At 34.3% G+C, this 21,913-nt stretch overlaps 2 protein-coding genes across 2 annotated transcripts; both read right to left on the reverse strand.

The window, feature by feature from the left end:
- Positions 1-1,490: 1,490 nt before the first annotated feature.
- On the reverse strand, positions 1,491-10,524 carry LOC132030527 (short-chain dehydrogenase TIC 32, chloroplastic-like). Its single transcript, XM_059420190.1, has 8 exons — positions 10,155-10,524; positions 6,030-6,261; positions 5,779-5,858; positions 4,955-5,108; positions 4,271-4,349; positions 2,719-2,803; positions 2,206-2,252; positions 1,491-2,116 (listed from the first exon to the last, which is right to left on the reverse strand). The coding sequence occupies exons 1-8, from the start codon at positions 10,258-10,260 to the stop codon at positions 1,952-1,954; spliced, it is 948 nt and encodes a 315-aa protein (XP_059276173.1). The 5' UTR covers positions 10,261-10,524; the 3' UTR covers positions 1,491-1,951.
- Positions 10,525-14,301: 3,777 nt separating this feature from the next.
- LOC132030528 (probable aquaporin PIP-type pTOM75) lies at positions 14,302-17,190 on the reverse strand. Its single transcript, XM_059420191.1, has 4 exons — positions 16,776-17,190; positions 15,892-16,187; positions 14,700-14,840; positions 14,302-14,572 (listed from the first exon to the last, which is right to left on the reverse strand). The coding sequence occupies exons 1-4, from the start codon at positions 17,104-17,106 to the stop codon at positions 14,480-14,482; spliced, it is 861 nt and encodes a 286-aa protein (XP_059276174.1). The 5' UTR covers positions 17,107-17,190; the 3' UTR covers positions 14,302-14,479.
- Positions 17,191-21,913: the final 4,723 nt, after the last annotated feature.

Below are 21,913 nucleotides of genomic sequence, written 5' to 3' on the forward strand. Positions count from 1 at the left end.
GATTGCCAAATGCATGTAATAAGTAGGTTTCTCAGGCTAATAGCATGGAAATTAAATCACTTTCCGGGATAGAAAGTCATAGACTCCTTTGTTTATCATACACTCAAATGTCATGCAATTTCACATTTATTTTATTGAATAACTAACACAGGGTGCCAATAGCATGGGAGGTAACGATAGAGCACAATAGTCTTCAAACAGTTGGTTTTTTTCTACTTTTTGAATCTACATGTCTTTCAGTTTAATTTTTTTTTTCATTATAAAAAAGATTATTCTCAAAAGAAATCGCATATAGAAACATGAAAATGAAAGGAAAAAAAAAAAAAAAGCTTTTAGACCCAATTAATTAATTAGAAAACGAAAATTAATTACATTTTCGCTTACAACATTGTTTTGCTTTAGAATGAAAGACACTTCTAGTAGGTAACTACTTCGAATTCTCTTCATACTAATTATTAGGGGGTGTTAATGGTTAGGTTCAGCCAATTATTTTAGTTGGGAATCTCAGGCTTGCTTGAGAATTTTTTGGTAATTTTTCTTAGTAAAGCTCTCTCATTATCTATCTTGTATTATGGTTCCTTGAAAGCCTATGCGGCTCGGACTCTCTAAAGATGTTGTCTCACCCGTCACCGATTGCTCAAAAAATGCACTACTTTTGGAGTATCCGACCGCTACTAGAAAATCTCTATCTTCTCACTGAATTTCCCACTGAGAAATGATTAGTGGCTATTCAATGGGAAAAATAAAAAAAGTAGTGTTTGCACATGAAAAAATTAGAAAATTTCCTAGCGTTTCAATGGAAATCTATTTACCAACATGCATTTTCTCGGTGTGAAATTATAACAATTCATACAAAATATAATCATGGACATGGTTCGGTGGGAATGAGGTGGGAAAATCATGTTTTGTAGCACAAATTTTTCACTGAATGTCGGTGGGAAAAACTTCTGTTTCTAGTAGTGTACACTCACCCTTTGACATCCTTGAAGAGTCCGAGCAACAAAGCTAAAAGCCGGTTTAATCCAATTTTCAACCATATTGCTAACTTTGAAGTTGAATGTGGGTTCATCTTTTACCCGGTGTAAGTTGGAGAAGCACGTTTGACTAATGATGGCTATAACATCCATCAGTTGATTTTTATTCTAAACTGGTCAAAAACATCTTCATACGTGTCCATACAACCTTTGTTCAGCCTACATCCCTTTTCGTTCTATCAAGTTGCTTCGTTCTATCAGGTTGCTAAATAGCTGTTTCGAACTCTACCATATTGGATATGAAAAACAAGGGGGGCTATTTCTTAGCAAACATGTGTTCTATTTAATATGTTACAATTCAGTCCAGATCATTTTGTTAGTAGGGAGAAGAATTCCACCCGAAACATATGTGTTTCTTGAGAAACGTATCGAGAGAACTGGATGTGGTTAAATAATGTGTGATTGATAAACAAGGATAGGTCATTTTCAGCAAGGTACAAAATGTAACATCGGATATCCAATATAACTCCACAAGATCTAGATGGAAACTGAACAGAAGTTACAATAGTTGCAGACACATACAAGCATACTGATGAACTTTTGGTGAAAAGAAGATATAAGGCTATATCAAGAAGGTCAAGAATACATGTCTCCATTACCAAGAACTTCAAGTTTTCGGCAGGTGTAATGCTTTGGGCCCAAATATTCAAGCACAAACCTCAAGGATTGGGTATTTTTATCTGACCCCAGTGAATCCTTAAAACTCTCTGAGCTGCAAGAATATGCTCCATTTCTCGGCATAGTTGTACAAAAACAAGATAAAGTGATTTGGCATAGTCAATTACACTTGAGTATATGATAAGATAAACATCATTCTACTCTCAGTAGTCCACTGCCCTGCACCCCAACCAAAAACAGTCAAGGTGTGCAGAAACCAATGATGATAAGGAAGCAGAAACCAATATTAAACATTGTTTTTATTGAGGTTTTGTCAAATTCAGGCTGAAATCCCAGAGTTTCTTTGCCAACTCTACATCTTTAGCTTGAGAAGTTGGCGCAGCAATATTGCTGTCCGAAAAGTATTCACCACTTATTCCCTTCACCTGAGGATGTAAAGCCACATAGCATGTAGTTGCTGCTCCCTAGAATTAAGAGACAAGTATATGAGGAAGCAAAGGCAAAATCTTGTCGCAGACGGTCATATATCTTATATTTGCCAGAAACTACCCACCTGTGGAATGTCTTTAATGAAGTATTTGCCGATCCAGTTAACTATGCCTGCAAGAGGTCGAAAACAAAACATTAACTAATATTAAATTTACCAAGATTAAAGGACTTCAAACACTACATTTATCTCAACGATATTAGGTCATTACCAAGATTAAAGGACTTCAAACACTACATTTACCTCAACGATATTAGGTCATGTTGAGGTTCTAAACTTTGTATATGCCTTGCATGGTGGAACTCATGATCTTGTGTATGGCACCCTAGAAGGATCTTATATCCATGAATGTTTTTGTCCTACTAAGTTCTTTACCAATTAATTAAATTAAAGTTCATGACTGAAATTACTTTTCTGCATTTCTTGTTCCATTTCATATACCGATAAGGGGTAGTATAGTTTGAGGGATAAGGAAATTTAATCTTGGAATAAATTTTTTATAGCATTGTAGGAAACAATTTCCTGAAATATGTCATTAGAATAATAAGAACCAATCAATGGAAGATTTAAAAAATTTACCTTCAACCAAATTCTGGTGACGCAAGAGATTGGTATTAATTGCCCCTGGGTGAAGTGAATTAGCAGTTATCTCAACTCCTTCCTCCTGCGCAGGTAAGACAAGTATTTAGAGATTATGCTTAGCAAGTCGTAGTGCGATCCACTTCATCAGACTGCATGCCTTCTGGGATAAGTAGCCTAAACGTCATTTTAAAAGAATTAGTAGTGACGCTTCCAGGGAATTAACAATGTTATAAGTGCCTAGGCCTCTTGAACACAAACTCATACTTTCATTTTTGACTGCCAATGTTCCCTTGGATGGGTATGTCTCAAGTCAAGTTTCTATAACATGATAGTAGCAATATCATCGCGGCATAGCGGTCCGACTAATAATAACAGAAACATGAACAGTAAGCTTGCTAATCCACCTCTGATCACTAAACAATCACATGTTGAGGCTTGAGATAGAAGCTGCAGTTAAATTAGTCACAGGCATAGGTGAATTCATGATTTCTTGAGCCAGTTATGAACCACTTTTGGGAAATTAAGTCATCTTTGTATCTTTTTTGGGCTATTAAGCAGAGAGACGATCCAGGCACCTAATCAAGGAAACAAGAAACTCACAAGTATAGATCCGATGAGGAATTAGCTAACATTGAACTGCAGTCTCACATGGTCACTCATGTATATAGTTCAGCAATGAGACCTACAAATTTCTTGCAAAAACTGACCAGGTAAAACAAATAACAAAACAAGGTATCATGAGAATTATTTGGAAGGTTATTAAGAATACACTCGGTTCTAGACTGTTAAGACATCAGTGGAGGAAATGGGTTGTTTTCTCCTTATATGGTCTTTCTCCCCTCAATCCATTATTTTCACATAGTATCAAAGTCAGACTCATCAAACCCTGTTGTTGTGTTTCTCAATGTTGGGCCCCCGTGTTATGTTATCCACGCTCTAGTGTCCAATCTTGAGCGAACGGGGGAGTGTTAAGTCCCATATGGGTTGAGGAATGGGTTGTGGTCTCCTTATATTGTCTGGAGCAATGCACCCTAACTTCTGGAGAGAACTATCGAGGTCAAAATTTAAACTGAGATGTTGATAAAATAATACACAGGATGCAAGATTGTTTGTGATACTCCCGTTGTGGGCAATGGGGATCAACTTCCAGGACAGGAAAGGGCGATCCATCTATTTATTATGTGAAGAATGAACCAAAATATATAGCTACAACATAGCAACATGCTGCCTCAGCTAGAGAGCAGCTGCTCGAAAATAAGGGAAAGCAAAAGCAATTGGATAGATGCAATCCAAGAATTTCTTTAGTTCCTACATTTTAATAACAAACAAAAACTTGTATATAATGGTGGAAACTGTTCAAATGTACGTTCCTTGTAAATTAAACAGTAATTCTTCTTCGAAACTGTCACTGGGTGCGAAGAACACTGGATAGGGACATAAAATCTGAATTATTGCAAATAAAATGTTTCCTCTGGATATTAAAATGCTCAGTAAGTAACCAGTCGCAGAAATTAAGAGAAGTTTCAATACAAAGAAGACAATAGTTTACCTTGAAATACCTTGCAAGTTCATTAGAGTGTAAGATATTAGCAAGCTTTGACTGTCCATAAGCAAGTATTGCAGAGTAACTGGAAATACACAAATAAACATTAATGTCACACCTCTTGTGCAAAGAAAGTATCCACTGCCAGATCCTGAATATAATGTGTGGTACTTGGTTATCCATTCTGTTTTGCTGTTATGATTTACAGTTTTATACTGCCCTACTTGCAGGACAGGTTTTGAAGTAAAACTGACAACTATACATTCATCAACCAACAAATACCATGTTTCACAAGTACAAAAACTTGAGGCATCAATGATGACATGCAATATTGAAAAACCTAGTATAGCAAGAAAAGCAGAAGATTAAATGAAGAATTAATATTGTTTTTGTTCCCGATTTTACCAAAATAATGTCTACTTTTGATAAATCATAGCACTTGCCACATTTTTTTTTATTATTAAAGAACCTTGCCACATATTGGTGTGTAATCCAGACAAATGGGTAACTTCTAATTTTTTAACCAATGTAACATATAACCCCGTTTTTGGACCAGTCTTCATATTATAATTCCAATTTCAGACTCCAGATTTAGTTATGTCCATGTTATATCCTTAAAATCTGTAAATACGTAAACAAAGATATATATTGAAGAAGAGTAAGTATATGAAGATGGCAACCGCAAAGTACCTATCTTTGTCATTGATTTTGTCAAAGCGAATTCCTTCACGGTATGTAAATCGATGATTCATTGATGAAACATTAACAATCCTTCCTTCTTTATGGCTCGTTTGAGCTGTATCTTTCAGGTTCTGTAGCAAAAGATTTGTCAAAAGAAAGTGACCTGCAAAAACATTAATAGTCTTATATTGGTGAAAGCAAGTGATATTTCCTGAAACAATCCTATTAGAGCAAAACAATCCCAAGAGAAGAAAACACACAGCTGTCCACATGACATTAGCTGACTAGGTACTCGAAGTTGCACTTCAGTTTTGACATCCAATGAAAAACATAATGGGATTTAAGATTCAACCATCTATTGCAACATAACATCTCCATCACACAGTTTGCAAGTCCTACTTTTGGAATCTTGAAAACCAATGGGCAAGTTAGAGCGGATTAAGGAAAAACAATTTTTCTTAAAAAAAAGGGGGAAAAGAAAAACGTAAGAAAACAAGTAAAGATTGATGTAAAGATCTTATACCTCTGCACATTATGCCATTTTCATAAAATAATAGCAAAACAAAATGATGAAATACCAAAGCCCGGAAAAGGGGTCCTTGTATTGTACAAGTCAAGAAATGGCAGTATATGGTGAACGTGAATACTCTCCCTATAACTAAGATATCTTAAACAAGCATAACATATAAACTGACAAGAGTGGGTTGCTCAGGTGGTAAGCACCCTCCACTTCCAACCTTAAAGTTGTGGGTTCAAGTCACCAAGGGAGTGAAAAGGGGGGAAACTACTAGGAAGGGGTTTAAAAAAAAAGCATAAGGTATAAACTCATTTACCTAGATGATTAGTTGCAAACTGTAATTCAATGTTGTCTTGAGAAAGCATAAATGGTGGAGCCATAACCCCTGCATTGTTGCTTCAAAAAATAAAAGAGGTATTTAATATCTTAATATTCATGCATTCAGGTGGAAAGCAGAGCGGACAGGATGTTCATTCCAAGCAATACCAATGAACCAAAGATGAATGCAAAAATCCAATTATGACCTTGTGTTGTACCCGTGAAACAGTTAAAGGAATGTTTTCTTACATTAGGATGTTCAGAGGATAGCCAAAAGAGTTATATTCTGATGCAAACTTCCTAACAGATGCCATACAACCGAGATCCAACTCCATTACATCAATTTTGGCATGAGGAATCTCTTTAAGAATATTTTCTTTAACTTCTGCGCCACTTTTTACATTGCGAACCGCCATTACTACATGCGCCCCTCGCATTGCAAGGACACGCGTTGTTTCTGCACCAATACCACTTGATGCTCCTGAAATTTATAAATCGGGAAAATCATCATCCAATTGCCAAATGACCTTAAAAGCCCGAAAAGCAATACGAAGCTCTACCTCAAATAAACTTACTCTTGAAACCAGTAGATTTTAAACTTCTTAGTAGTTATGAAACATAAAAGAAAAGTAGATAGGAGTCTTCCATTCCAGAAAGATGGTGATTTCACTCTCTTTACCATGCACAACAAGGAATTTTATGGGAGATGAGATGAAATAAGCTGCTATTTTCTTTCTTGAAACAGGCGATATAACTTGATAATTTCAAAGATCTCTTTCTGATTTCTTTAATGTAAATCAACATAAAAATCATGGACTCCCCATTTCAAAACTTCCCATGCCAGTGACAAATTACTATCATCCAATTGCAGTCAAAATGTCAACAAGTACAAAAAAGTAATCTTGAAACTCTGTTAATAAATTTTCAGATGATCATCTCTTGCCATTGATACACATTTAACTTCTAATAGTTTTTTTTTTTGGGATCAGGTAACATATTTCATTCATAAACAAGGCCAAATTGGCCGTATACAAGTGGTATACCAAAAGGTAAAGCATCTACAAAAACATATGATTCTCTGCAAAATCCACCCAATCATCTATACAACAGGAACTTTTTGAGTGCTCCAAAAAGCAATAAGGGACCTAAGACTACTACTTAACTGGGGGAAGCTCGCCTCTACTCATTCAAAAGCTTTCCTATTTCTCTCTTTTCAAACTACCCACATCACCGCAAGTGGAACGACTTTCCCCCCCATTCGCCTTCTCCTCCTCCTCCCGCTCTTCCAACTGGCCATCAACTCCTTCACGGTATTTGGCATCACCCAAGGAGTACCAAACCACCTAAACATATCCCACCATAACCTCATAGTCAAACCGCAATGTAGAAGAAGATGATTCACGTCCTCGCCCGTCTCCTTGCACATGTAGCACCAACTGACGTATACCACCTTTCGCTTTCTCAGGTTTTCTGCTGTCAGAATTGCCCCTTTAGCGGCTAACCAAGTAAAAAACACACCTTCCTCGACACTTTTGAAATCCAAATTGCATTACATGGAAACACTTGTTCCTCCCTAACCAAAAGTTTCTCATATAAGGTCTTCACAGAGAACACACCATTATTCCCCAATTTCCACCACCAAGCCTCTAGATTAGTGCTCGAAGTGACTTGGCTATGGAGTGAGGCTAGCAATCTTTGGAGTTCGACTACTTCCTAGTCATTAAAATCCCTCCTAAATCTTAGATCCCAAAAGCACTCTCCATCTTGTATCCCCCTAATTTGTTGAATAGTCATCCCTCTTTGGCAAGAAATTCTGTACAAACTCTGGAATTCATCTTTCAAAACCACATCCCCACACCTTCTATGTCCCCAAAAATCTATCCTCTCCCCACCTCCAACCTTGAATGAGGTGTTTCCCCAAAAAACATCCCATCCCTTCAAAATATTCCTCCACAGGCCACACCCGAATGGCATAGCGATGTCCCTAGTTCTCCACCCTCATTCTATAATCCATATTTTTCCTTTAAGACCCCCCTCCACAAAGCTTGTGTCTCCACTCCAAACCTCCACAACCATTTACCCAAAAGAGCTTTATTAAAGGCTTTCAAGTCTATAATCCCGAGGCCTCCCTATTTTTAAGGAGATGTAACAGTCTCCCAACGCACCAAGTGAAACTTCCTTGCCCCATCCGCCGCATCCCACAGAAAATTTCTTTGAAACCTTTCCAATTTTTCAATGATGACAGTTCGAGCAAGAAACAAAGACATATAGTAAATAGTAAGTGGGAATACTCGAGAGAGTACTCTTAATTAGCACTTCCTTTCCTCCTTTAGACAAATATCTTTTCTGCCACCCTGCTAATCTTTTCTCAACCCTCTAAATAACTGGATTCCACACTGCAATATCCTTGTTCGAAGCACCTAAGGGTACTCCAAGATGGGTAATCGGAAGGGCCCCGACTCTACAATTCAACACTAGAGCGAGCGCTCCAATATCATGCACCTCCCCAACCGGTATGATTTCACACTTACTCAAGTTGATTTTGAGACCGGACACCGCTCAAAATAACTGGATTCCACACTGCAATATCCTTGTTCGAAGCACCTAAGGGTACTCCAAGATGGGTAATCGGAAGGGCCCCGACTCTACAATTCAACACTAGAGCTAGCGCTCCAATATCATGCACCTCCCCAACCGGTATGATTTCACACTTACTCAAGTTGATTTTGAGACCGGACACCGCTTGGAACCATATAAGAACTTGGCCTAAATAATCCAGCTGAGCTGAGTCTCATCTGCATCACAAAAGACCAAAGTATCATCCGCAAATAACAAGTGAGTCACCGAGACTGTCCCTGTACCCCCCACTGCAGCATTAAAGACCTTCAAGTACTCTCCCGCAACAGCCCTATCCATCGTCCTACTCAAAGCTTCCATAACTAAAATGAACAACATTGGAGAAAGAGGGTCCCCTTGTCTCAAACCCTCGAGCTCCCAAAAAAATCACATGGGTTACCATTCACCAACACAGAAAATCTTACCGAAGAGATGCAAAAATAGATCCATTTCCTCCACTTTTCCCCGAACCCCATTTGTAACATAATGGAGTCTAGGAAGCCCCAATTCACATGATCATAGGCTTCTCAAGATTGAGTTTACACAACACACTTGGCACTCCTTGCTTCCTTCTAGAATCCACCACTTCAATAGCAACCAAGGCAGCATCCAATATTTGTCTGCCCTCCACAAAAGCATTCTGTGAAGTAGAAACAGTTTTGTCCAGAACCTTCTTAACTCTAATCACCTTAGAAATGATCTTATAGATGCTCCTCACTAAACTAATAGGTCTATAGTCCTTCATGCTCGTAGCTCCCTCCCGTTTAGGAATGATGATGATGAACGAAGCATTCATGCATTTCCCGAATACAAGAAATAGTCTTCACGAAGAAACAGTCTTGTCCACTTCTATTAGTTATATCAAGAAATACAGTCAATTAACTACACCTCAATTCCGAGCTGGTTAGATTCAGCTATATGAGTCCTCTATGTTTATCCCACTTTCATAGCAATATTGAACACCGTCAAACAGGTTTCTTCTGACGATTCTTCATATAGACTATTTTGACAATGGCCACCCTATCCAAAATCCCTTTATTTATTTTATCATTTTTATCATCTGTTCTTTTTTTTCATCCTACCACAATCCTTCTCCTTTATCAGAGCTAGGAAAAGGCCTTGCTTTGGATACTTAGCCCGAGTTTATACCAACAAACACAATAAGTACAACAATTCAAACTAAAGGGACCAAGAGGAATCTTTCAGTAGTATCAGCCATTTACCCCACTTCCCCCCAGAATTCATCAAGTGGTCATGCTAGAGACATAAACCTCGGTGCTGCATCCCTCCTTCAGTAAAAAAGATTAAAAAAAAAAAAAAAAAGAGAGAGAGACATAAACAGTTGTGGACAATTAATTTATGAGATCCTTGTGAGTAAGCTAAGAGAATCTTATTCATTCTCTTTCTTTTTTACAAGCTGTACAGAGCTAGTTGGACTAACTTTACAACCCTTCTCCTTTACACGGGCTAGGAAAGATCCATGTTCAGTCAAACTATATCGCATAAATTGGGACGGAGGGAGTTCAAAATAGGCACAAGTTTTCTTTTTTATATCGCCATAAACTACAAACTGGAGAACTAGTAGTGTTATTTGAGGCATGTGACTCTTTCTTGTTAGTTGGTTCGTTACAATACAGTATTCTCCACATAAAAAGTAAATTATAAACTGCACAACAATTAGAGTCAAATGAAAGAACAACCCCATTTTTAAAGAAACAAAAATTACTTCAAAGAAGGAAAATAAAAAAGGTGGTGAACCTGTAACAATGGCAGTGAGGCCAGTAGCATCAATTCCATGAGTAACTTGTTCAGCAGTAGATGAAGTAGAGAACCCTGATGCTCCTTTTCTTCCAAATAACCACATTTTTTAAAATTCTTAGCTCTAAATTTTCTTGGGGGATTAATTTGTAGATTAGTGACAGATCAAGAAAACAACTGTAATATCTTGTTCCTATGAATATGATATATAATAAATAGTGGTATTGCGTTATGTTGTAAAGAGTAAAGACGACAGAAAATGATTAAACCAATGTTGTAAATACACATGAAACAAGGAACGGAAAAAGGGCAATGCAATGATCCACTAATTTGTTTCTTTTTAAAGTGGAATGCACGCAAAATAACCACTACCGACATAGCATTATTATGACATTTACATAATACAAATCTCCCTGATAAGGTTTAAATAATAATCAGAAAAGGCTCAAATATATCATCGAAGTATCAAAAATAGCTCATCTATACCACTTACTAATAGTTTGACTCATTTATGTCATCACTGTTATCAAAATGGCTCATTCATGCCTTTTTTTATTAATTTGGGTCGGGTTTTTTTATTGATTTGGGATTTAAAATTGGGCTGATTTAATTAAACAATGTAGACCTCTAATTGCAGGCCGTGTCATATCTGGTATTGTAAAATCAGTGTTAATAAAAAAATCCATGAATGAGCCATTTTGGTAACGGTGATGGCATAGATGAGCCATTTTGGTGACGGCGATTGCATAAATGAGCCAAACTAGTAATGAGTGTCATAAATGAGTCATTTCCGATAGTTCAATGACATATTTGAGCCTTTTCCGAATAATAATTAAGTAAACATAATAACTTTTTTTCTCTTTATTTTTAATCCCTCCCCCAGAAGTCCTGTTTTGCTCCCTTGGAGAGAGTGCTTACTATTTGAGCAACTCCTCTCGGTCGTAATCATAATAACTAATTGATATTAAAAAGGCATTATAAATTTACAACTTGGATTCTATTACTATTAAAATTTAACTTCTGCAAATTAACATTAGTAAAAGATTCTCAACTAGTAAATCATTTAGAACGTATATATAAGTATCAATATGAAGTGAAAATTGTTATTGTTGGTTATGGCCTTCTTGAAAATAAAGCAAGAGCAGATCATAATATTTAATATTTGTAGTTAAATAGAACTCAATTTCATGATCTATTTAGAAAATAAATTGTGTTTTTGGAAATTACAAAAAGAAATTATTAACAATCACAATAATCTTCCATTGCAATTAGAAATACGTGAAGGCCTTTTAAAACTTGAATTTAACTCATAAATGTTTTTCCTTTTAGGCAAAGTGCAAATATACCCTCAACTTTACGATTTAAAGCAGATATACCTCCGTTAAAAAAATAGTATATATATATACCCTTGTCGTTATAAAATAGTGTAAATATACCCCAGCCCTTAGACAAATAGTGTAAATATACCCTTTTCGCTAACGGAATTTTAAAAAAAATCATTTAGCTTATTTTTTAATTAAAAAAGAATGTCATGTGGCTTAAAAAAAAATCTACTTTTTATTTTTATTTTAGTAGACATATTTTTCTAACACCCCATGATAAAAAAAATTCCTGGTGAGTTGGGTCTGATTTGTTTAAAAAAATATCTCCATGACTTTGAAAAAAAAAAATCTACCCATTTTTTTAAGCGAATTAAACCCAACCCACCAGGAAAAAAATTATCATATGGCTTTAGAATATGCCTACTCAAAAAAAATGGATAGACTTTTTTTTTAAAGCCATGTGATTTTTTTTTAATTAAAAAATAAATTAAATGATTAAAAACATCCTTCAGCAAAAAAAATATATTTACACCATTTTATAACTATAGGAATATATTTACACCACTTTTAATGAAAAATATATTTATTTTAAATCGCAAAGTTAAAGGGTATATTTGCACCTTTTCCCTTTTCGTTTTTTGGTTGAAGGATATATTATTATATTTGCATTAAAGGCCGCATAAGGATCATTTTTATTTTTATTTCCAATCCCTCATCTTTATTTTGTATCTTCACTTTTTATCTAGGACTACGAGTAGGGAAAGAAAGACGTGAGGTTATTATTTTAAATTAATAAGTCCAACTAATTCCTCCTTTAAAATTGTGAACTTCTGTTGTTTTTTAAAGTTACCTTGTCTATTCAAACATTGTGAAATTCAATAAGTCACATCTGGATGCATCCAGTTCAACAAGATAGAATTCAGGAACTCAGAAAAACACCAACCAATATTAAAATAAAAAAAGAGTAGTGAAGGCCATTAAGTATGAAAATTGTTTATGGAACTCAAAGAAGTACATAAATCGCATATCAAGAATTACATTTATCGTAAATACCGTAATTTTAATATTTAATTAAGTGAAAAATTGTATATAAATTAATATCCTATTATTCACCGAGTGTATATTGTTAAAATCGAGACAGGAACGAAAATTTAGAGAGAAGAGAATAATGCGAGAATTATTATGTTTTTCATGAGTTTAAGTTATGTACACTGTCGGTGTAATAATTTTACAAGTAACATTAACCTTCTACAACAAGTTACCAATTTTTCTAAATTAATTTTCTATTTCAAAAATTTATATTCTTTTTTATTTCTCCCTCTCTCTCTCTCCCCCTCTTCAAAGTTTCCTGTCTTCCTCAATCTCTCATTTAACACCGAGGATGGCTCATCCCCATAATCCATTCATTGTTCTTTATCTCTATTAATTCATCAATAAAGTATAAGCCAATTGGCTCCTATATGATTATTATTTTCCTTTCCAATAATCTCTTTAGCGTTATCCTGCGTCCCACAATATTAATCTTTCAATTATTTTTAGCCAAATCATGTATTCAAGGTGTCTGTGAATTTGCTCAGAATAATTGCACTTGTATTAGTGACTATTTTGTTATCAGTTAGTTATTTGATATTTAGGCTATTTGAGATATTCCTATACTGTGAATCTAGTCTAGAAAATAAGATGCCTACTCTGAATTCTTGTTGTTGTTTGTCAGGATCATGAATTGACTTAGTGTCACAGTAAAAAGAAGCAACGAAAACTAAGAAATTATTTAAAGAATCGAAGAATTACTTCTGAGTTGTTGAGAAAAACGTGAAAAATTTCAGGCTTGGAGAAGGAAATAAATTTGGTTAAGAACACAACTAGAAACTAATTTTGATTAGAGTGCAAAGAGGACTCAACTTGTATTTATTATATTAAAAAAGGTATAGTATTTAATTACTTAAGAAAGTTACCATGAGGTGTAAAAAATCTTATACACCGACAATGCACAAAACTTTAATTCGTTTTTCATTCATCAAAATAATTTCCTTATATACAAGTAAAACTCCTTGCCCTAATCTAATATGATAACCCTTCCAATATAACTATAAATTATATATTACCATAATTTCAAATTCATCATAAATAAACCAAATCTATAACAATTAGATTGGAATAAAGTTCCTACCGACGCGCAGCAATTTACCAATTAACCTATGTGGCCGGACAAACTCCAAATTTTTATCTTAATATTTTATCGCCAAAAGATGTTATACAAGCTAGTTGGTGACGTTTCACCCCCTTAATAAGAAATATGAAAAATGCTCCTGGTTCTCGTACTTGCCACCACCATAGATATCCGATAAATTTGTTCTCCAAAACTTAAATTTGTGATGAATGAAATTTATAACTCGTGATTTTAGCAGCTTCATTCTAGAAAATGAGAGATGCGTCTACTCTGAATTCTTCTTGTTGTTTGTCATCATAGAGTGCACAGTAAAAAGAAGCAACGAAAACTAAGAAATTTTCTAATATAAATGGTCCATCCTGGGGAACCTCACCCTAGAGTGCAATTATATGAGCTATTTTCTAATAAGGGCTAGGCATGGTCCATCCTGGGGACGTCACCCTAAGTGCAAAATAATCTCCTTATATACTAATTAATTAGAATTCATATATTACCATAAAACATCCATCAAATGCCATAAGGCTAATTAGAATGACTGTAAAACATCATCATAGCCAACTTTGCTACGTCTACCCTACTCTACAGCACATAAATAACGGCAAAATAGGGGCTCGCCCGGGGGTGTGGGGTCTTGGGGGTGGGGGAAAGTACTAAATGGATAAAATAAAGAACCTTCATTGATAGGGTACAAGTACAACATAACCTGATAATTTACACACATAATAGACATGTCTTAACAGAAGAAAATCACATTACAAATACAAGGAGAATTAAAAATTTAACCAAAAAAGGTAACACTCATGAGAATCCAGAAAGATGTTTCATGAAGAAACTTAAGACTTGTGGAATGGCATGGCTCTGATGATCATTTGGTGGTAGACTGCAGCAAGAGCAGCTCCAATGAATGGTCCAACCCAGAAGATCCACTGTTGATAATCAACCAAAACAAAAAAAACCTTGTTAGTTTTGCTTAACCATGGCACAAGCAAGAAATGTTTTTTTTTTTGGTTTAAATAACATTGATAGTCGTCAAGCCAAAGAAATGTTTCTTACGTGGTCATCCCATGCTGCATCGGTGTTGTAGATGATAGCAGCTCCAAGACTCCTGGCGGGGTTGATGCCAGTTCCGGTTATGGGAATGGTGGCCAAATGAACCAAGAACACCGCGAATCCAATGGGAAGTGGTGCCAAAATCTGCAGTACCATGCAAAATTTCAGAACGACGTCGTCAAGAACTTATACACGCTGACAATGTAAAAATGTTTCTTTTATAGTGAGCTAAGAGCGGCAAACAGTTTTGTAAACATGTCTAAATTGTGTCCATCCAAAAAAGTTCCAAAAAAACTTCACAAGTGATTTAACACTTTTAGCCTGTCAAATCAATTTTGATTTAACCTTTCTGAAAATATTTGAGATTTCCTTTTCAACACACCATACAATTAGGACCACAACATTCTCACATGGTGAATCTGGATTACAAGTTATGACACACTTACACAGTAAATTATCACATGGACATCACTATCTTTAGCCTAAATTAGGCCAACAACATATGTGTCAATGACATTGGGGGTCCCCAGGATATAACCCTACACCAGCTAAAAGCACTTGCTGACAAAACTAGACATGCCACATGCTGCTAGCTATAACAAAAAGTAAGACCACCACTTGTCCTGAAGGATCTAAAGTAACTTTTACATACACCAACAGTGTAATTTACTCTATTCTTTTCTTTCAAAGTGCCACTTTTTATAAATACTGTCTTTTTGTCAACATTATAGATATAGTTTTGAGTCCTCTAGGTGACCTAACAGCTTCAAAAAACGATTTACATAAGTTAATATATATACTGTTATTTTCACTTATTATATGAACTACCTACAGTTATCTTTTGATAATGGTCACCTACAGTTATTTTGATAGTGTAAAAAACCTAAAACACTATTAATGTAAAAAGTTAAAACTCGATCCTAACACCAATTCACCCACCCACCCACCTCTCTTTCCCCAAAAAACCTTTTCATAGAAAGCTATCCTTCATAAAGGGAAGTGGTAAAAAGAGATCTAGCAGAATCTACATCCAAATTATCAACCTCCCACTACAACAAAAAGTTCACTAGTAAAAAAAAGGTCAAATGAAACTTAGAACTAACATGTAAATTCCATGATTGATATCACAAAGAAGTAATAATAATATTTGAACTAAAAACATGTTTATCTTGAAATTACAAGTTAGAAAACTTACAGGAACATGTGAGTCTCTGGCATTTCTCTTGGCATCAGTAGCAGAGAAAACAGTGTAAACAAGGACAAAGGTGCCAATAATTTCAGCACCAAGGCCATCACCTTTGGTGTAACCAGGATTAACTACATTAGCACCACCACCAAGTCTCTGGTATGGTCCCACCATGAAGCCCTTCACAACACCAGCACCACAGATTGCACCAAGGCATTGCATCACTATGTAGAAAATAGCCCTGGTTAAGGAAAGTTTCCTTGCCAAGAACAGTCCAAAGGTCACAGCTGGGTTGATGTGTCCTCCTGTTTGATTTCAAAACACACAGAACTCAGTGTTAGAGAAAAATAAGTAAAAACCCATATGTGCAAAAAAGCCAAATCAAAATACAAAAGGCACCAAATTTGTGATCTAAACAGAAAGTAAACCAATTGTAGCATATTTTGAACTTCAGAACAGAGAAAAATTTGGAATCTTTTTGTGAGTAAACTCAAGAATCCATAAAATTACTTGACAAAAGTATGAAGTACAAATCAAGTAAATAAAAGCTCATTTATGGTGAACAAAGAGTATTAGCCACAAAAGGTCATACTTTTACTACAAGCTTTAGCAAGAAAATGTCTAAGAAACAATATCATGTTTTGAACCTCTAAAGCAGTGAAGGATTGAATCTTTTAGCTGAGTATACTCAAGAATCCATCAAATTAGCTGACAAAACAGAATAAGTAAACACAAGCTCAAACATATAGAGCAAAATAAAGGAAAATAAAAGAATCAGCTCAAAGACAAAGGTCAAATTTTTACAGCATAAAGCTAAAGGAACAAGCTTTAGCAAGATAATAACTAAAAGAACCCACAAGACTTCAAGGGGGAAAAAAAAAAAAAAAACTAACCTGAGATACCAGCAGTACAGTAGACCAAAGCAAAGATCATACCACCAAAAGCCCAAGCAACACCTTGAATACCCACTGAACTACACAAACTATCAGATCTCTTAAGACCCATAACAGTCAAGATAGTGATATACAAAAACAAGAAAGTTGCCATAAACTCAGCAATTCCAGCCCTGTAAAAAGACCATGATGACAACTCTCCTGGTTCAAACAATGGAGCTGGTGGTGGCTCTTTGTAATCCTTATCAGTTTGTGCAGCAGTACCCAATGGTTGAGTTTCCCTAAACTTGTTAGCTCCAAGCTTAACATCTTCTTCTTTGTTTTCTGCCATTTCTCTCACACACACTAAAGGTTTTTTTTTCACTCTCTTTGTGGTAAGTGGACGGTTCAAGAACCAAGTTTGGTACTGAGAAAAGATAGGGTTGTGGTTGTTTTATACTAGAGAACTCATTATTAACACCAAAAAAAAAAAAAAAGGACAAACTTATTAAATTGGTCTGATTAATTGGGTTGGTCTAATCTTTTTTCTTAGCTGATTAGTATAATTATTATATTTTGTTAATGGCATATTTTGTACTGGACTAAGTGAGCATATTTTTTTGTGTCTTGAACAGAGAAAAAAGAGTGTTCTGGAAAGAGCCAGAGTGGAGAGGATGTTGACAGATTCTTTGCATGGTTTATTTGGTATTCTTATCCTCTACAGAGTGTCAGTGTTAATTATTTGAAAATATTGTGTATTTGATTAGCTGGTCGGGACCAACTTATTCACCTAATAATCTTTCTATAGTTGTAAGAATGTGGGCAGCTAAGCAAAATTTCAAAAATTAATAGTCATAAGGGACTGAAAGAACCTCTTAATGTTACTTATTAATAAATATAAATATAAATTCCCCTCGTATTGTTAAAACAGAGAAAACTCCACACATTTTTAACTCTTTTCATTTCAAAAATGCCATTTTTAGAAGGTTGAAGGTCGAAAGAGGTCTATGTTTGCATTTATGGACTAAACGAATGTACAAAGTATTAGTTGAATTCAAGAATGCTTGGTTTAAATATTTTGTTTGTCTTAATAAATTCATTTAATGTTTAAAGTATTAGGTCGAATTCAATAACCTTGGTTCAAATATTTTGTTTGTCTTAATAAATTCATTTAATATGTACAAATTATTTTTAGTAACTAATAATGAATCTTACTTTCTCCATTCAAATTACTATGATTAAATTTGTTATAGTGTTTGAACAAATATACATCAAGTCCATACACCACGACCACGTATTGTGTCCTTATAAAACTAAAGTTTCTAGAGCCGAATTTACTATTTCTCAATTTGTTCTTTCAATGATTGAGCCTTTAAGCAAAATGAAAAATCACAAAAAATAATCTTATTGCAAGCCACAACCACCACAAAGAAAAAAATACACAATAAAAACGATACGAAGCTAATCGAGTGGCTAAAAAAATGTAGCCGTTTTATTTGTGACCAAAATTATGTGACCGTTATGGAAAGGGACAGTATTTTTTAATAAGCACATGGGCCAAGGCCCAACGGCTAGGATGGGCTGAGCTTAAGGGCATCATCCATCAATGTCATTCCTAACCGTGACATCAAATTGGGGCCCATCTATTTGAAAATGTTGTCTATTTGCTTTACACAATGCACTTATCACTAAAAAATGGATCAATGTAGAATATTATGGCAGGATCATTTTTCTTTAAGAAACCTTTTTTAGGTAAAGAGATGGACATGTGAACATGATATATTTCACTTACTGATAAGTTGAGAGTTCGAAGCCCGTGAATTGATACAAAAATATTACTATATGTTCCAATTATATTTTTATATAATAGGAGTGAAGAAAACCGAGTGATGTAGGAATTGCTAAGAAAGAAGTGTATTATTATCCTCTCTAGCTGAAAAAAAAGAAAAAAGAAAAATCACACTATACGGTTCATCTTTAATACACTTACCAAAAACATTTGTGGGCCAATCCTACATCATCGTTGTTTCCAAACTTTATTTTGGAGTTTTTAGCAAAGAGGTGTTGGATTTAACTTTACATATGTTGCTCACACAAAAAGAGAGGTGCACATCATGGTCTAGACAACTCATATTCATAAGATGATTAATTGGCATTGTGCCCTACTCACATGCAATTTCAAGCCTTCTTCTCATCTTATATGTCTTTGTCATAGCCATTATCTTGTGATATTTTGGTCATTCAAATATTCTCTTTTGATTTTCTCCACCGGCCTCCGAAAACAAAGAAAGTTAAAAACAAATAAAATAAAGGCTAAAATATTTTTAAATTAAAAGGTACTAATAAATAAAACGTAAATTTAAGAAAAGCTATCTCCTTAACATTAAAAGAAATGTAATTTCAAGCTTTTAATATCCACCACAATGAAATGCAGATTTTTCAAAAACTCTCACTTATTTGTTTATACTATTTTATTTAAATTATTACTATATCAAATGTAACTCTCTCTTTTTCTTTTTCTCTTTGAGTTCTTTTAATGTTTAGTGTTTGATGAGCTCATGTGAACATTGTGGAAGCGAAAGGTAAAAGGAAGAATTAATTTTTAGTGAATTTGGAACCTAGTACAAAAGTAGTATGAAGTTGATTTATAACTCCACATGATTAAATAACAACGTTAATGTGAAACTTTTGAGAAAAAAAAAATTAATCAAAGATATGATAAGATGATTGATATCTCTTCATTCTTAATCAATTATCTCGAGTTCGAGTTCTACGAATGGAGAACTTATAGGAAACGCTTTACATTTTAGTGGGTTTACTCATCATATATCTGAATTAATAAGACCAATAAATTTAGATACCAAATAAGTTAAAAGGGAAAGAAAAAAAAAAAAAACTTACAACTTCTATAACTCTAATACAATTGGCTAAAAGACGAAATGTAAAGAAGAAAAGACATCAAAATGGTATACCATTTTAATTTGTGTACATATAATAAACCGTCCAAACCTCATCAAGCAGCCATTTGTCATCAACAATTGTCACAAATAATAGTAAAATCCTACTATCATGGGTCAGCACAGCCGCCAAAACAAACCGACCCATTTATTTTCTTAAATTTGTGGTCCAATTTATTAAGAATAGAAAAACCTGAAAAAGAAATCATATTATAATGCTAAAGACGTGGCTTATCTGAATTGGATGCTTTGATAAGACTAAAATATGCCAATTTAAGAAAAATGTAAAAGATTGATGGCAAAAGCAAAACGAAATGGAAAATATTCATATTTTTTCAAACAAAAAAATTATGAGATGTAATGAATTATGTTGAAGATAAGGTAATAGGAGCATCTTTGATGTGTATATCGTTTGGTACAAGGTATTAGCTGGGATATCACAGCACTAATTATGGGATTAATTTTGTACCATATTTGATAGAATGTATAAATTTATCTTGAGGTAAATTTATACCATAGACTAAAAAAAGTATAAAGTGCATCCCAAACTTAAAGATGAAATATCCCATCTTATCCTATTAATCGTGAGATTATTTTATCCCATCTCTTAGATGGGATAAATTAGTCTCAAGAGATAGGATAAATTAGTCTGCGATTATAATCCTGAGATAATTTTATCTACGCACCAAACGGCCCTTAAGGGTATATAGTACTTGTTCATGTCTTAATCACCATTATATAAAAACGAGTTTGTGACTTCAATTTTTGGTTAGAAAGGACAGAAAAGTCATGCTAGTAATTGTGCTATATTCTCATCACACACGACACATATGAGGTACTTACCATGTTAGGTATTAATATACATTTTTGGCCCCATTTGATTGTTGAAGCAACGTTAAGAAAATAAAACGTGCACCGGCTATATTTAGTTATACAAAAATAAAGAAATTTTACACTATTAGTATAGTAAACTATATACCGCTGGTAACCTACCTTATTATTCAGATTATTAACATCAATCTTTTTAAATGATTACAAGACTGTCTGCATCACGCCTCTAGAATGCGGCCCTTTGACGAATCTTGCTAATACAGAGTGCTTTGTACACCGATCTGCCTCATTTTTCCCTTCATGTAGCTATTATCTAGGTGACGTGACAAGCGTATAAAATTGGTGTGGAAGCGAGTTATGATAGGTAAGCAAATTGTTACTATGCCTTAAAAGGTTCTCATTACCTTTGAGGGTCAAAATGTTTTAGAATTAATTTTTTATCCTCAGGTTAAAATTCTTAATTTGTTATAAATATTAAGTGCTTAAATAATAAGTCGAATTACTACATAAAGATCTTTTTAAAAGCATGGACTCTTTGAGCAAATACTTACCTATACCGAGTATTTACATCAAACCAATTCAAGTTATTGTAATTAAGTAATATAATAAAGTTAATTAGATTAATTAATCCTAATTAAGTAATATAGTTATGTATATTCAAACACATGTCATGTTTTTATTAATCTGGTATAAATGCTCGGTATGATTAAGTGTTTGTGGACTAGTTGTCCGAGGTAAGCGTTCACTAAAAAATCGAAAAAGCAGATGGAATTACTACTATATTAGAAGCACCGGTTGGGGTGCTTTTTCGTCGTCCATTGTGGACCGCCCATAAAAAAAAAAAAAAAATTTTGGGCCCCATATTAATCAATCCCTAAAAAAACAAAAAAATTGTAAAAAAAAAATAAAAAAAATTGGACCCCATATTAATCAATCCCTAAAAAAAAAAAAAAAAAAAAAAAATTTGTCAAACTTAAAAAAAATTGTGGTTACATCAAGTATTAAAAAAAGTGAAACCCACCACATCCAAACTATTTAAAAAAAAAAAGTGGACTATATTAATAAAATCAAGAATGTTGAAAAAAAAAAGTGAATCCCATATTTAAAAAACAAACAACGTTAAAAAAAATGTGGGCCCCATATTAAACACGATGCGTTTTCGTAGCAAACACTAATATAATAAAGTTTTAAATACTTGAAAGACAAACCGTAATGTTATATTAATTGTGTTTTGAACATAGTATCATATTGACAAAATTACTACTATATAGAAAGGTGGGGTTGGGCATTTTTTCGCCGTCCGTTTAATGGTAAAAAAAATTGTGGGCCCACATATTTTAAACAACTACTAATATTTTTAAAAAAAATATG

This window comes from Lycium ferocissimum, chromosome 9 (genome assembly GCF_029784015.1).
Source record: "Lycium ferocissimum isolate CSIRO_LF1 chromosome 9, AGI_CSIRO_Lferr_CH_V1, whole genome shotgun sequence".
NCBI lineage: Eukaryota > Viridiplantae > Streptophyta > Magnoliopsida > Solanales > Solanaceae > Lycium > Lycium ferocissimum.

Bases quoted from the DNA above. Each gene is read 5' to 3' on its own strand.
- LOC132030527 (XM_059420190.1), bottom strand. From the start codon at position 10,260: ATGTGGTTATTTGGAAGAAAAGGAGCATCAGGGTTCTCTACTTCATCT. The intron at 4,350-4,954 runs GTACTTTGCGGT...GTGTATTTCCAG, and splicing joins AAAATCAATGACAAAGATAG to TTACTCTGCAATACTTGCTT. The intron at 2,804-4,270 runs GTAAACTATTGT...TTACCTGCGCAG, and splicing joins AACTTGCAAGGTATTTCAAG to GAGGAAGGAGTTGAGATAAC.
- LOC132030528 (XM_059420191.1), bottom strand. From the start codon at position 17,106: ATGGCAGAAAACAAAGAAGAAGATGTTAAGCTTGGAGCTAACAAGTTT. The intron at 16,188-16,775 runs GTTAGTTTTTTT...GAAATCAAACAG, and splicing joins CTGTACTGCTGGTATCTCAG to GAGGACACATCAACCCAGCT. The intron at 14,573-14,699 runs GTAAGAAACATT...GATTATCAACAG, and splicing joins ATGCAGCATGGGATGACCAC to TGGATCTTCTGGGTTGGACC.